This window comes from Spea bombifrons, chromosome 2, assembly GCF_027358695.1.
Source record: "Spea bombifrons isolate aSpeBom1 chromosome 2, aSpeBom1.2.pri, whole genome shotgun sequence".
Lineage (NCBI taxonomy): Eukaryota > Metazoa > Chordata > Amphibia > Anura > Pelobatidae > Spea > Spea bombifrons.
Genome location: NC_071088.1, coordinates 11,778,897 through 11,791,135, shown reverse-complemented (window position 1 = coordinate 11,791,135; position 12,239 = coordinate 11,778,897). Strand labels below are relative to the sequence as shown.

The 12,239-nt window shown below is 35.4% G+C and overlaps 1 protein-coding gene across 3 annotated transcripts in view; it reads left to right on the top strand.

Moving 5' to 3' along the window:
* NCAM2 (neural cell adhesion molecule 2) overlaps positions 1 to 12,239 on the top strand; it is a 120,758-nt gene that overhangs the window by 55,506 nt on the left and 53,013 nt on the right. For all 3 annotated transcript variants that reach the window (XM_053456844.1, XM_053456845.1, XM_053456846.1), the window contains exons 2-7: positions 4,799 to 4,873; positions 7,302 to 7,508; positions 9,153 to 9,296; positions 10,074 to 10,211; positions 11,143 to 11,260; positions 11,736 to 11,896. In XM_053456844.1, coding sequence (XP_053312819.1) covers positions 4,799 to 4,873; positions 7,302 to 7,508; positions 9,153 to 9,296; positions 10,074 to 10,211; positions 11,143 to 11,260; positions 11,736 to 11,896 — 843 coding nt within the window. The remainder of the gene's footprint in view (positions 1 to 4,798; positions 4,874 to 7,301; positions 7,509 to 9,152; positions 9,297 to 10,073; positions 10,212 to 11,142; positions 11,261 to 11,735; positions 11,897 to 12,239) is intronic.

Below are 12,239 nucleotides of genomic sequence, written 5' to 3'. Positions count from 1 at the left end.
TATTCTGTGAAGTATTCAACAAGGGACATATTTCCAAGCAGCACAGAGTCTTTGGAAAGATAGATTTCAATCATGCTTCCTCATTTTTTTGTGCAGAGAGGTTTATTTGCAGATGGTGCGAATCTTGATTGACAGGCTCATCATAACGGGTATAGGAAATATTTAAGTACAACCATTACAAGTTCCATTGGTGTAGCCTATTGATTTATTTGCTGCAAAATGCAGTGCGTAATCTTATTTTATTATTCAGGATGAAAGAAACAAAAAAATAATATTCCAAAGTATAAAATGATATGACTTTCATTTGCAAAGATCTACAAATATGAATTGTTTTTGGACACGTATAGTGAATGCATTCTGACAGGCTGATTTATAACAAAGAAAAGGGCAGGTTCTGCAGTTTGTTGAATGAATCTGTGAAATAGATCTTATAACAAACCATCATAAGTTTTAACCCCTTAATGACAAAGCCCGTACATGTACGGGCTCAAAATACATTGTTTTCAATGGGTTTAGGGACCGCCCATTGTCCTTAAGGGGTTAAAGTTATTTTACCAATAAAAATAGCATGTAACGACAAATATATAATATATTTTATAATATATATATATATATATATATAATTTAAATATAGACAACATATAGAACCTATGGGTAGATGCAGGCCCCGCTTTACGGGCAGATGGGGTCCTGCAGTGTACAGCGGGACACAGCCAGCCACACGCTGTGAGTATATTAAAGCACATGCGTATGTCATTGTGCAGCCGCTGGCTTCAAAGGGCCACTTAGTCATCCCGTTCCGACCCTGGGTAGAATATAGATAGAGAGATGGAAACATAATTTTTAAAGGAATTAAACAAATAAACACAAAAAGAGATCATAGTCTGAAATTAGAATATCAGAGATTTAAAATATTAATTAATGGAGCTAGTGGTGGATGCCAAAGACGTTTAGACATTGAGGGGATTTAATTGTGCATGGGAGACATACATTTTTTTTTTAACATAATTGCAAGGGTTAACGATTATTTAAGGCCTTACTAGTTAAAATTTGATTTTTGTATGGGTTTTATCTGCCACAAACTATTTCTTTGGTTTGAATTCTATACAGCATCAGGCTGTTAAGTTTAACGTAACAAATGTACCCATTTTGTAATTCATAATTTTTAGCTAAATTAATACTCAAGGTAGTAAAGCAATGCTATTTGGTTTCAGTAGCATCCTAGATGGTCTACTGGATAGAATGTGATCCTCCCTCTGATTTTCTCTGTACTGATCGCACTGTGATCAGGAAGCAGGGTTACATCGGATTACTGATCACACCCAGCAGGAAAAATTGATCAGAGATTCCAGCAGAGTTTGCACAGACCCTCTTCTCCTCACAGCACAGCCTGGCAACCAGTCTTCAGACAGGAAATCTTCCTCGTTTTGCAAAAATACATACAAAATATCCTAAGGGTGACCCATAACAACTTTTGTGGACATATTAGGACATCTGCAGGGTGTAAATGGATTGTTTTTTTTATATTCTTTTTATAACTATTTTACTTTTTTTCATTTCCCCTTATTTTGTTGAAAAGGGGAACTTTCTTTTCCCATGTTTGTTCTGTAATCTCCTTGCTTGCCAATCTCATAGCGATCAGGAGACAGAACTGTGCAGCTTTGCTTTCCTGATGTGAAAAGCAATAGGTGGGTTATCAAAGAACCCAACTGGGTCTTTTCATACCCAGCAGAGTCTCTCTCCTGCTGAGAGATCATTCCTGTATCTACCAGCACTAGCACTGACATTGCCATTCAGGCATGCAGTCTCTTACAATAAAACTAGGGCTCATCTGAACACTTGTTACATTGTTTCAATCAGCTCTCAGACAGCAAAACTCTGCAATGAAAGCAGTAAGATTAGGCTGTTATTCAACAGTTGTATCTCCTGTGTATTAGCTGGGAATATTGTGATGCTATAGGTGATCTAATATTATGTCCTCTGTCTCTAAGTGATGACCATAAAGATTAACCAGTAAAATGCATATCCAAAATACTCTTCTTTCACAAAATGGAATACAGTTTATGCTTATGGCATCAACATGCTCGAAGCTCATCAACTCTGCATGTAGTGCTTTCCAAAGCTTCACATGTACTTTAACTGGAACTGCTAGTCCTCTTGCTGCAATAGGTGGCCTCTCGTTATTGCCTCTTCCCCTTACACAGAGTGTTTTATATATCTATACATCAATAGCCTATTCGCTATAAATCAATTTAACTGTTTTTTTCTGTGTAATATAAATCCCCACTTTATTAGTTGCTTCCAAGTTTCAAAGATGTGAGCAAAGAAGGTTGCTTTACCCCGGCATAGTGCACACTGTGAAAAAATTATATTTAAACTGAATTTAATATACCAACTCATTAATGAAACAAGTGACTTCCCATAGAATAATGCACCTGTGTTACTGCATCGAGCCCATTAATTCACATACAGGTTAAGCTACATATATATACAAGTTGAACTATATTAAATGGTCTTAAATTGGAGCTATTTAAACCTGCAATTGTCCAGAATAATTAATCCATGGCCTCATATGTGCCCTAGAGGTTGCATAGCCAGTAAAATTAGGAATATTATAATGTTTCATTTAATTCCCAGTCATCTGCCCAGATAAAACACACAGGGGGTAGACCCCAAAACACATTTAAATGAACAGCAATGGTCTTATGCACTTTAGTCAGCGTATAGCTCAGCACTGCCAGAAAACTGACAGCAGATTGCATTGCGGGACCTGAGCGGATGTCCCATCAGAATAATTACATTTATTAGTTCACAAAAAACTCCAGACACTCAACCAAATGAGATTACCAAACCTGATTGCATAGATAAAAAAACTGATGCGTACTTTTTTGGTGAATAAATATGTACTTTACGTCAAATATATTGCACAAAAAAGATAATCAAAAAGATAATTTCATCAGCAGGTTTATAAATAATTAAGTTACAAAAAATTAAATATGATTCACAGTCCCGACAGTGAAACAGTTTTCAAGCAATTGATTAATTAATTGATTCAACGTGCACCCAGATTGCGCACATAGGACTGGCCCCAGCACCCAGATCTCCTGCCATTTCTCTTTATCTCTCCATTTTCTCTCTCCCTCTCTGCTTTTTCTCCCCTTCTTATTATCTCAATGTTGTATCTCTCCTCTGTCTCTTTATCTATTGCATAGCCATGCAGACATACACTAACATATTGGTCGCCTGCAGGGGCCTCCAATTGGTTGATGCCAGAGGAGGCCCCTGCAGGCGACCAATAGAGTCGCTCGCACGGCCCTTTAACTCCTGATGGCGAACCTACAGATTTCCGCCCCCGTTAACCCCTGCGATGCTGCGTAGATAAAGTAGCCTAGATTAGGAAAGGACCAGGGAGATTACTAAACGAAAACGAACACGAAGATTCTTCGTGTTGTGTGTCTTCGCCTAAGTTTTGCCGCGGCCATGTTCTTATGTTCGGGAATTCAGTCTGAACAACGAAAACGTACCCTTCGTGTTCGTTTTCAGATTTGCCCGAATACGAATGCACAAGTCTACTAAATACCCAGGCAGACATTAGCATACCCAGGCAGGCAGACACTAACGTACATACATGCCCAGGCAGTCAGACACTTACAGACCTCAGCCTATCTTCGATGCAGCTCGCCCTGCAAGGCCACGCAAGGCAATGTTCATGATCATCATGATTCATGATCTCCCCACCCGACCCTGCACCTCCAGTGGATCTCCACGTGGGGGGTGCCCCGCATAGATCGGCGCCCTAAGCCGGCGTCTACCTTAACTATAGGTAGCGCCGGCCCTGGTCAACTGGAGTAACCCTAAAAAGGTTTCGAAGTCTAGAACACATGCTTGATGTTGTAAGCACAATATCAATAGATATGTTTATAAAAAAATAACCCTATTTTATCAACTCCTTCATCAATATTTTTTTTTAGGTTTACTAGTTACAAATAGTAGCGGGTGATGAGATGTGTTCCTTGGAGCGCACAGAAAAACCAAGAGCAAGGAACAAAAACAATGTAAAGGGACTACTCACCAAAGCAAGAATATTAAGCAAGTGACATGAAAATCAATTTGGAAAATACAGAATCATTTCGTGAACAGTTTCCCAGACACTGTTATCTTTCTAAGTACTTTTTGCTGATCGATTTCAGACATCTGTAATTGATGTCACAATACAACACAAGTTGCTTTTAAACCTCTCACTCTCCGATGAAAAAAGTATTTTAAATAAACTGGTTGTTTTACTTTATCAGACCGTATTAAAGGTATCTTCCAGCCGCCACATGCCATTTGTAGCGTAAAGATATTCAGCAGAATCCTCTGAATTTTTAGTGCATCTCCTACTTGCGGCATGCATGCGCGAAATACTCACCTCTAGCCTGCTCCAGTATTGTTTCACACAAGCATTTTAAGAGGCATAATGTGACCCCCAGCTTGGAATGGGCGCGCATTTTGTGTTTGGGTCATTTAGTAGTGTGTCCAGTAGTCTGTGATAGTAGTAGTAGGGACAATATACTCATAGAATCTGCTTTATTATTTTAATTTCTATTGTAAATAGACTTTACAGTTTAATTTATTGCCATGTTGTAATGAAAAAAATAAAGCTAAAAAAGTTATTTTTGCAACAAATAAAATAATTTAACTGACATATAAGGCTACATTTTCTCACTTCAAGAGTACATTTTCATAATAAATAAAAATTACTCTTTGGTCTCATACTGTATTAATGTTTTTTGTATATATATATTTGTTTTTCCAGCTCTGTTGCAAGTGACTATATCCCTGAGCAAAGTAGAAATAAGTGTCGGCCAATCAAAATATTTCACATGCACAGGTGGGTATTATTCCTTTTATTTTGTTTATATGTAAATGCACATTTTTTTAAAAGAATTTGTATACATGTCTGAGGTTTGTGCTAGGAGTACCTTTTTTTAGTCCAAGTCGCAAGTTAAATAAATTAATAAATAATTACAGTGTTTAGATTTGCTACTGTAACGGCTTCTAAAATAACTTGTCCTCATATGTCATTTATGTTTGTTCTGGTAAATGTACAAATGTTGCAAAGCATTTTTATTTTAATAAAACTTTTCAGGATCAATAGTTGCCTTAGCAAAACCCCCGGCTTGCTTGACTGAGTAGAACATGGTAGAACATGATTGCCAACCTCTGAAGATGCATGTTCCTCTCAAATTCAGCTCTAACCTCGGGATTTACATGATTTTCCTTCTGTACTTAGTGTCTTTAGCAAATATTCCGCTAAATCATAACAATTATATTCTAGGAAATTGAGAAAAAATGATATCAGTGTAAAATATTTTTCAGTCAATTAACCCCCTTCATTACCAGACATGAGCAGTCACGGGCAATTGACTGACTCATGAGCAGTCTCAGACAGACAGACACAGTCATAGAAACACACACATAGTGAGTTTTTACCTGGTGTTGGCTGCAGCTTATGCTGAGCTCCATGTGGAGCGATTCAGCCAATCAGTGAAGGCTTCTGAACTCTCAGGAGACTAGAGAAGACTCTTCTGATTGGCTGGGACCTCCTTCACCTTTTACCCAGGGCTCTTCATCCAGCCCCTTTTAATTAGTGTCTTTGTCTCCCCGAGTGGCCCCCCGGGACAGCAGGGCCCCCTTACAACTGTAATGGTTGTACCCTCTAATGGTGACCCCGAAGGGAGTTGGCAGAATGTGAGCATTGAGTATGGCCACACACCACTCTCCGCTCAGAGAAAGAAGAAACTGAACCAGAGACCTGGAAGTGTTTTTTAGAACTACTTCTGGCGAACTATTTTTAATTATACTCAAGTTAAGTTATTCTTATTTTAGTGTTATTAAACCAATCCAGAAATCTTAAGCAATCGTTTAACAAATCCCTATGCATTATCCTATTTTCCATAAAATAAAGTAAAACTTATATTAGAATGTTCATAAATGTAAAGTTTTAAATCAAGTGTGAAAAATACACTGCAGATCTAAATTATTTTTAGTACATTTTTAATAATCTTTGACACCATTTGAAACATATTGTCAAATACATCATTCCAAAACGTAATGTACCATTTTTTCAATTATTCAATTTTCACTTTTAAAATGAAAATCTAAATTTATACAAAGGTGAGAAAACTTTCAGGGCAAGCTAGATCAAAATTTCTGTTATGCACTGACACAGGTAGGTGTGTTAGATGTCAGTCTCATTAAAAACTTTAATCTGAGTTATTAATAATAAGACCTTATTATTATAATAAGTATAATATATATTATATATAATATGCATTATATATATTATAATTATATATATAATTATAATATATATAATGCATATTATATATATTATATATATTATAATTATAATATATATATATATATATATATATATATACGGTATTACGGTATATATATATATATATATATATATATATATATATATATATATACAATAATTTTACTACTTAAAAAATCAATTGGTAAAATGTTAAATTAACTTTACATTGCACGGTTGCTAATTGCAAACAAAATTAAATCTGATTTAATAATTACATGGAAGTGCATTGTTTTAATTGTATTTATGTGTTGAGATGTGACTTCAGAACTGGTTTTAATTGATATTGGTTCATGGAAAATGTTTTACTAGAAAGACCCCTTTATCACAAGGAAATATATCTATAATCTGCTCTTGCGTGCAATTTGCAGTTCAGTAAATTATTACATAAATTAATGGTATTTAGAGATTAAAATGATTTTTCTATACCTTATTACCCTATATCTTATTATAGCCGGCTAGCAGGGAACTAAATGTTATGCTAGTTCTGGTACCATTTACCACAGCATGCCTTAGCAAAAACAATCTTTTTCTTTCAAACTTAATGTCCCTAAATAATAAAACTGGTTAAAAATACAAATCACAAGCTATTAGTAGTTAGCACTTAATGATACTAAAGTTATGTGAAAAGGGGTCGTCTCCATTATTCTTATGTTAGGGAGAAAGGGAATCTATTTAGTATCACTCAAGTTCTACTCAAGATGACATATGGTTTAATTATTGCATCACTATCAATCTTCTCAAATTGGATTACATACATCTGCTTTTCCAATTGGACTTTTTTGGTACAAATTGGCAAATTGGATCAACAGCAACAAATTAACAGATATAGGAAAGGCTGAACTTGATGGACGCATGTCTTTTTTCAGCCTATATAACTATGTAACTATGTAAATTCCAATATTTTGTTAATGCATGAAAATTCCTTTTTTTGCAGTTATTGGAGATCCAGAGTCCATAGATTGGTTTAACCCACAAGGAGAGAAAATCATGTCAAGTCAGAGGGTAGTGGTTCAGCGAGAAGGCATTCGATCATGGCTAACCATATATAATGCGAATGTGGATGACGCAGGGATATATCGATGTCAAGCTACAGACTCCATGGGACACACACAGGAGGCCACTGTTGTTCTGGAAATTTATCGTAAGTTTAATATTTTTCCCATTAGTTATATCCATTCCTCCATTGTCTATATATTTTGTTATATATCTAAAAGCTACTCAGGGAAGATGTTAACTGGTTCACCAATTTTGAGGATGCTTGTTACACCCAAACTTTTTCAGATTTCTAACTTTATAAGGCTAAACGTTAAAAGAAAAAAATCCCTTAATAAGCTTGTATATTTGTTTGTAATCAAATGCAGATATCTAAACACATATATATAAATGACTATCAAAATCTGCATACTAAATAAGGCCATACATTAGACGCACACTTCGGTCTGTATCTGCATAAAAGGCTAGCCACCAGGGGCGTATTCTGGCTTATTGGTTATTTTGGTGCTCTGTTGCTATAGGAACTGGTTACAAAATAACTCTCTGATCTCCTCAACTGGCCCATTTACACCGTGGAGGACTGTGGTGGCTAGCATGACATCAATAGCACAATATATCTAGTTGCTGAGCTGTAAGGATGGCAATGCGAAGGAGGTGGCTGGGGGGTTCAGGCCTAGGGCAGCATCAAAGGAAATTACTTTCCTGCTCGGGGGAATTGTCAGTCATGCTGGGCAGGGCTAAAGGTGAATATCCAGTCAAAGTCTAGGAGTCTGAAATTCTATTGGTCCTTTGGCCTAGTATGTCCCTCAATAGCCACTGCAATCTGCCAATCAGGAGGGGGTGTTGTTTGTAGTTTTTTTGTGTGCAGAGAGGGGCCAATCTTAAGTGCTGTGTGCTGAGAAGGACAATCTGATTGGGTTGTGTGTAGGAGAGGTGAGGGACTACTAGATAATGTGGTGGGAGGAAGCTGTTGGATAGTGTTCAATGCAAGGGAGGGGTTGTCATATAGTGTTTGTGCCCAAGGAGGTGGGGAGGGGGGTTGCCAGATAGTATTCTCTTGGGGGGTCAGAGTTTCTCAATAGTGTAGGAGGGGGTCAGGGATGCCATGTGTGCTGTCTGGGTATGAAGAAAACAGGAAAAATATGGTGAAGAGAATAGGAAGAATACAGGAGAGATTAGGAAGAAGAGTGACAGTGTGGAGAATAGAAAAAAGAGCGCACAAAAGAGAGAAAGCGAGAGAAGAGGAGAAATATATATATATATACTGTATATATCATACAAGATACATGTATCTCCTAGCAACCATCACGAGCCTGATTTGATGTATACCTGTTGTAAAAATAAATATTGTCCTGCTCTCTAGAGAAATTAACTGTACATCAGCAGCAGCAAAAATATATTGAGTAAAAAGCATTGTAGCGCTCAAAATAAAAGTCTTACTGTTTTAAGTAGCAAATGAATCATCAGTGTATACAGAGAAGGAGCTTAATATTAGGCTATGCATTGGATGTTGGGATTAGTATACTTATCAGAGATGAGAAATAGAAATGAGAAATATCCTTTTGCTGGGAAATACTGTACTTATTCCACAAAATTCTAACTTTTTATTCGGCATTATTGAAATAAAAACTCTTTTCGTAGTTTTTAACACTATGTACAGCAATTTATAAGGAATAATCCCATGAACCATGTCAAAACGATTCATGGTTCAATACCGTGCCTTTAGGATTTTATCTCCAAATAGTTCAAAATATATTCTAATCGTCACTTTCTTTATGCAATTTGCTTTTAGAAAAGCTGACGTTTGAAGAAGTTAAGTCGCCCCAAGAGTTCAAAACAGGAGATGATGCAGAAGTCATTTGTCGCGTCACCAGTTCTCCGGCACCGATGGTCAGATGGCTGAATAATGGTTACGATGTAACGGACATTGATGACAGTTAGTATTTTGGTAACGTTTTAAGTTATGTTTTTCAAGGGTTTGAAAGTTCATTCTAAATCAATTAAATATTGAAGAGACTGGGTTATGGTTACTTATAAGTGCGTCTCCAAAGGAAATAGTATCCTTGATTAGATGTGAAAGAACATAAGAATTATTCCTCCTGATATATTATCATATTTTGAATTGTCATTAGCTCATGAAAACGGGCCTTTATTTCTATTTACATTTTCTATTTATATATATATATATTTTATTTTTTTTATTTTATATTTACTATGCATTATATATATATATATATATATATATATATATTATATATATATCTTGTGCTTTTAAGTTATGCAGAGATAATTACATGGTTTAATTCAAACAGGAACAACCTGGTTGCATATTCATTGTGGCAATCATATTAAATGTGGTGATTTTGTTACAAATTTAGATAAAATATGCCACTGCCTGAATCAAACTATAGTTGCATCAAAAATCGCACTCTTTGTAAACAAGTTAAAACCTTTTCAAGTTAATGATATCGCTAAAGTATACGCTTCCCTTGCAGGATACAGGAGTAGTCACTCTCAGCTCAAAAAAATATTAAACTTTGAAAATTACATTTTACTTTCAAATTGGTTAATGCATTTTTCATGAATTGTCTGAAAAATTTAGGCAAGTGAAAAGTGCTTCAGGAATCAGAATCAGAAACAGAAGAGCAGAATCTTTCCTAGCTTGGTTTGTCTTTGACCATCGTTCATTGATTTTTATACATATATTTCCTAGGTCGATTGGCAATGTTAGCAAACAATAATCTCCAAATTAGTAACATAAGTAAAAAAGATGAAGGCATTTACAGATGCGAGGGGAGAGTGGAAGTCCGCGGAGAAATCGACTTTAGAGATATCAACATTATTGTAAATGGTAAGAAATCCATACTTTTTTTTTTTGATAATTAATGTGTTAAATTATCGCTTTATGCCAATGTAATGCTGTGCTGCTCAAATCGAAATTGTTCATCAATCCTTATTTGTTTATTCTTATTCTTATTTATAAGTAAACACCGTGTGCACGATTTTGTTATATATATTTTTTTGTTATATGTTATTCTTTTATATTTTTTATATAAATATCCTGGAAATTTGTAAGCATTTAGTAAACATTTTTGTAACCCTGGTTATATGAGGAAATATTGGTTGATCAATAACAAGTTTTTTTTCCCTTCCTTATATAAATATTATAATCAGTGGTTGAATTAGTGAGCTAAGAGCCTTGGCGCACCCTCCTGTAGACCTCCTGTGCCCCCTATTGTTCTGCCCCTGGGTATAACTGTACCATATGATGTAAAATGATAAAAAGGGGTTAAAAAGGATTGAACATGTAGCGTAATAAGATATGTCATAGTGAGGAATTCTATTTAATTTAATGGAGTAGTTCCAGGGAATTGTCATAACTAAATGCTATTTCCTTGACACTGTCAATAACAGGTATTTCCAGGAAACTTGGCAATCAGCTCTTTTATTCTGGAGCAACAAAAGCATTAAAATCAGATATTATGGATTAATTTTTACGTGGGCTCACAGTCCTGACGTTATTTCAAAATACTGTATATTACTTGTACAATTAACCAATAAAATATACAATGATAAAAAAAAATAGTGCATCTTATTAAATGAATGTGTATTATGGCCCCAAAAGCCAGACTGCTTGTGTGCGTCTTTTAGACAATAAGTAATGGAGTAATTAGTAAATTAGAATGGCTTTATAATATTTGTTACATTTTATCTTGCATCCAACTTATTTTCCAAATATATAAATGTTATTATATTTCACATTTTTTTTTGTTTTAAACTAGTTCCTCCCGGTATTCTTATCCAACAAAGATCCTTTAACGCAACAGCGGATCGACACGAGGATATTACAATGTTTTGCCGCGCAACCGGCTTTCCTAAGCCTTATATCAGCTGGCACAGGTAAGCTTTGAAATACTTCCTTTACAAGCCGTTCATTTGGTGATGGAAGCATCCAGAAACGCTTAGCCAAAGGATATCCAGCTTGAGCCATGGCAGTTCAATCAAAATAGCTGATTAAATCACTTGTGTTCGAAGCAAGGAATTATCAAACTCCTGGTCTGAATGCGGCCATCGTTGCTTGGACCTCGACACCCCTGTTTTAATCGATTCTACAATTTGTAAACCTACAAATACATCAGATTAAATTAAACACAGGTTTTGGGGTTTTTTTGTTATAAAAAGGTAAAGGCGCTAAGGATCTGATTCTGTGTTTCTCCTTTTTCTTTATTTTACCAATAAGATATTACTAATAAAATTTGTATTGAATTGTATTGTCTAATATAGATCATACATTGAACATGAGAAAATTTTAGCGAAATAGATTCATATTAACGTAAAAAAGAGCCAATTTTAAAATGTTGTCCTTACTGTGTAGGGGCGGGAAAATGATTGAAGAAAGTGAGAAGTATACGTTAAGAAAAGACAACACAGAACTGACCATCAGAGATATTATAAACAGCGATGCAGGTTCTTATGTCTGCAGAGCTACCAACAAGGCAGGCGTCACCGAGAAGCAATCTTTTCTCCAAGTGTTTGGTAAGTCTATGTGTTCTGTGTTATCTTAAACCCCTCAAAATGTATTGTTTTCAATGGGTTTAGGGACCGCCCATTGTCCTTAAGGGGTTAAAACAAATTTGAGATTAAAAGTTATTATCAGAGACTGTGATGAACAGACCTTAAAACATAACTTTGCAATCAAAATGTTTTTGTGATTTATGTTCTTTGTTGCCAAGAAGAAGAAAAAAATCAAAAGCAGTAAGATTAATAGATACTGATGGGAAGCATATAGACTCTACTTATTAATGCATTTATACAGAACTGTAAGGCAGCGATAGAAATTCACAATGTAATAATTATGCATTTTGTGTCAATTTACTTC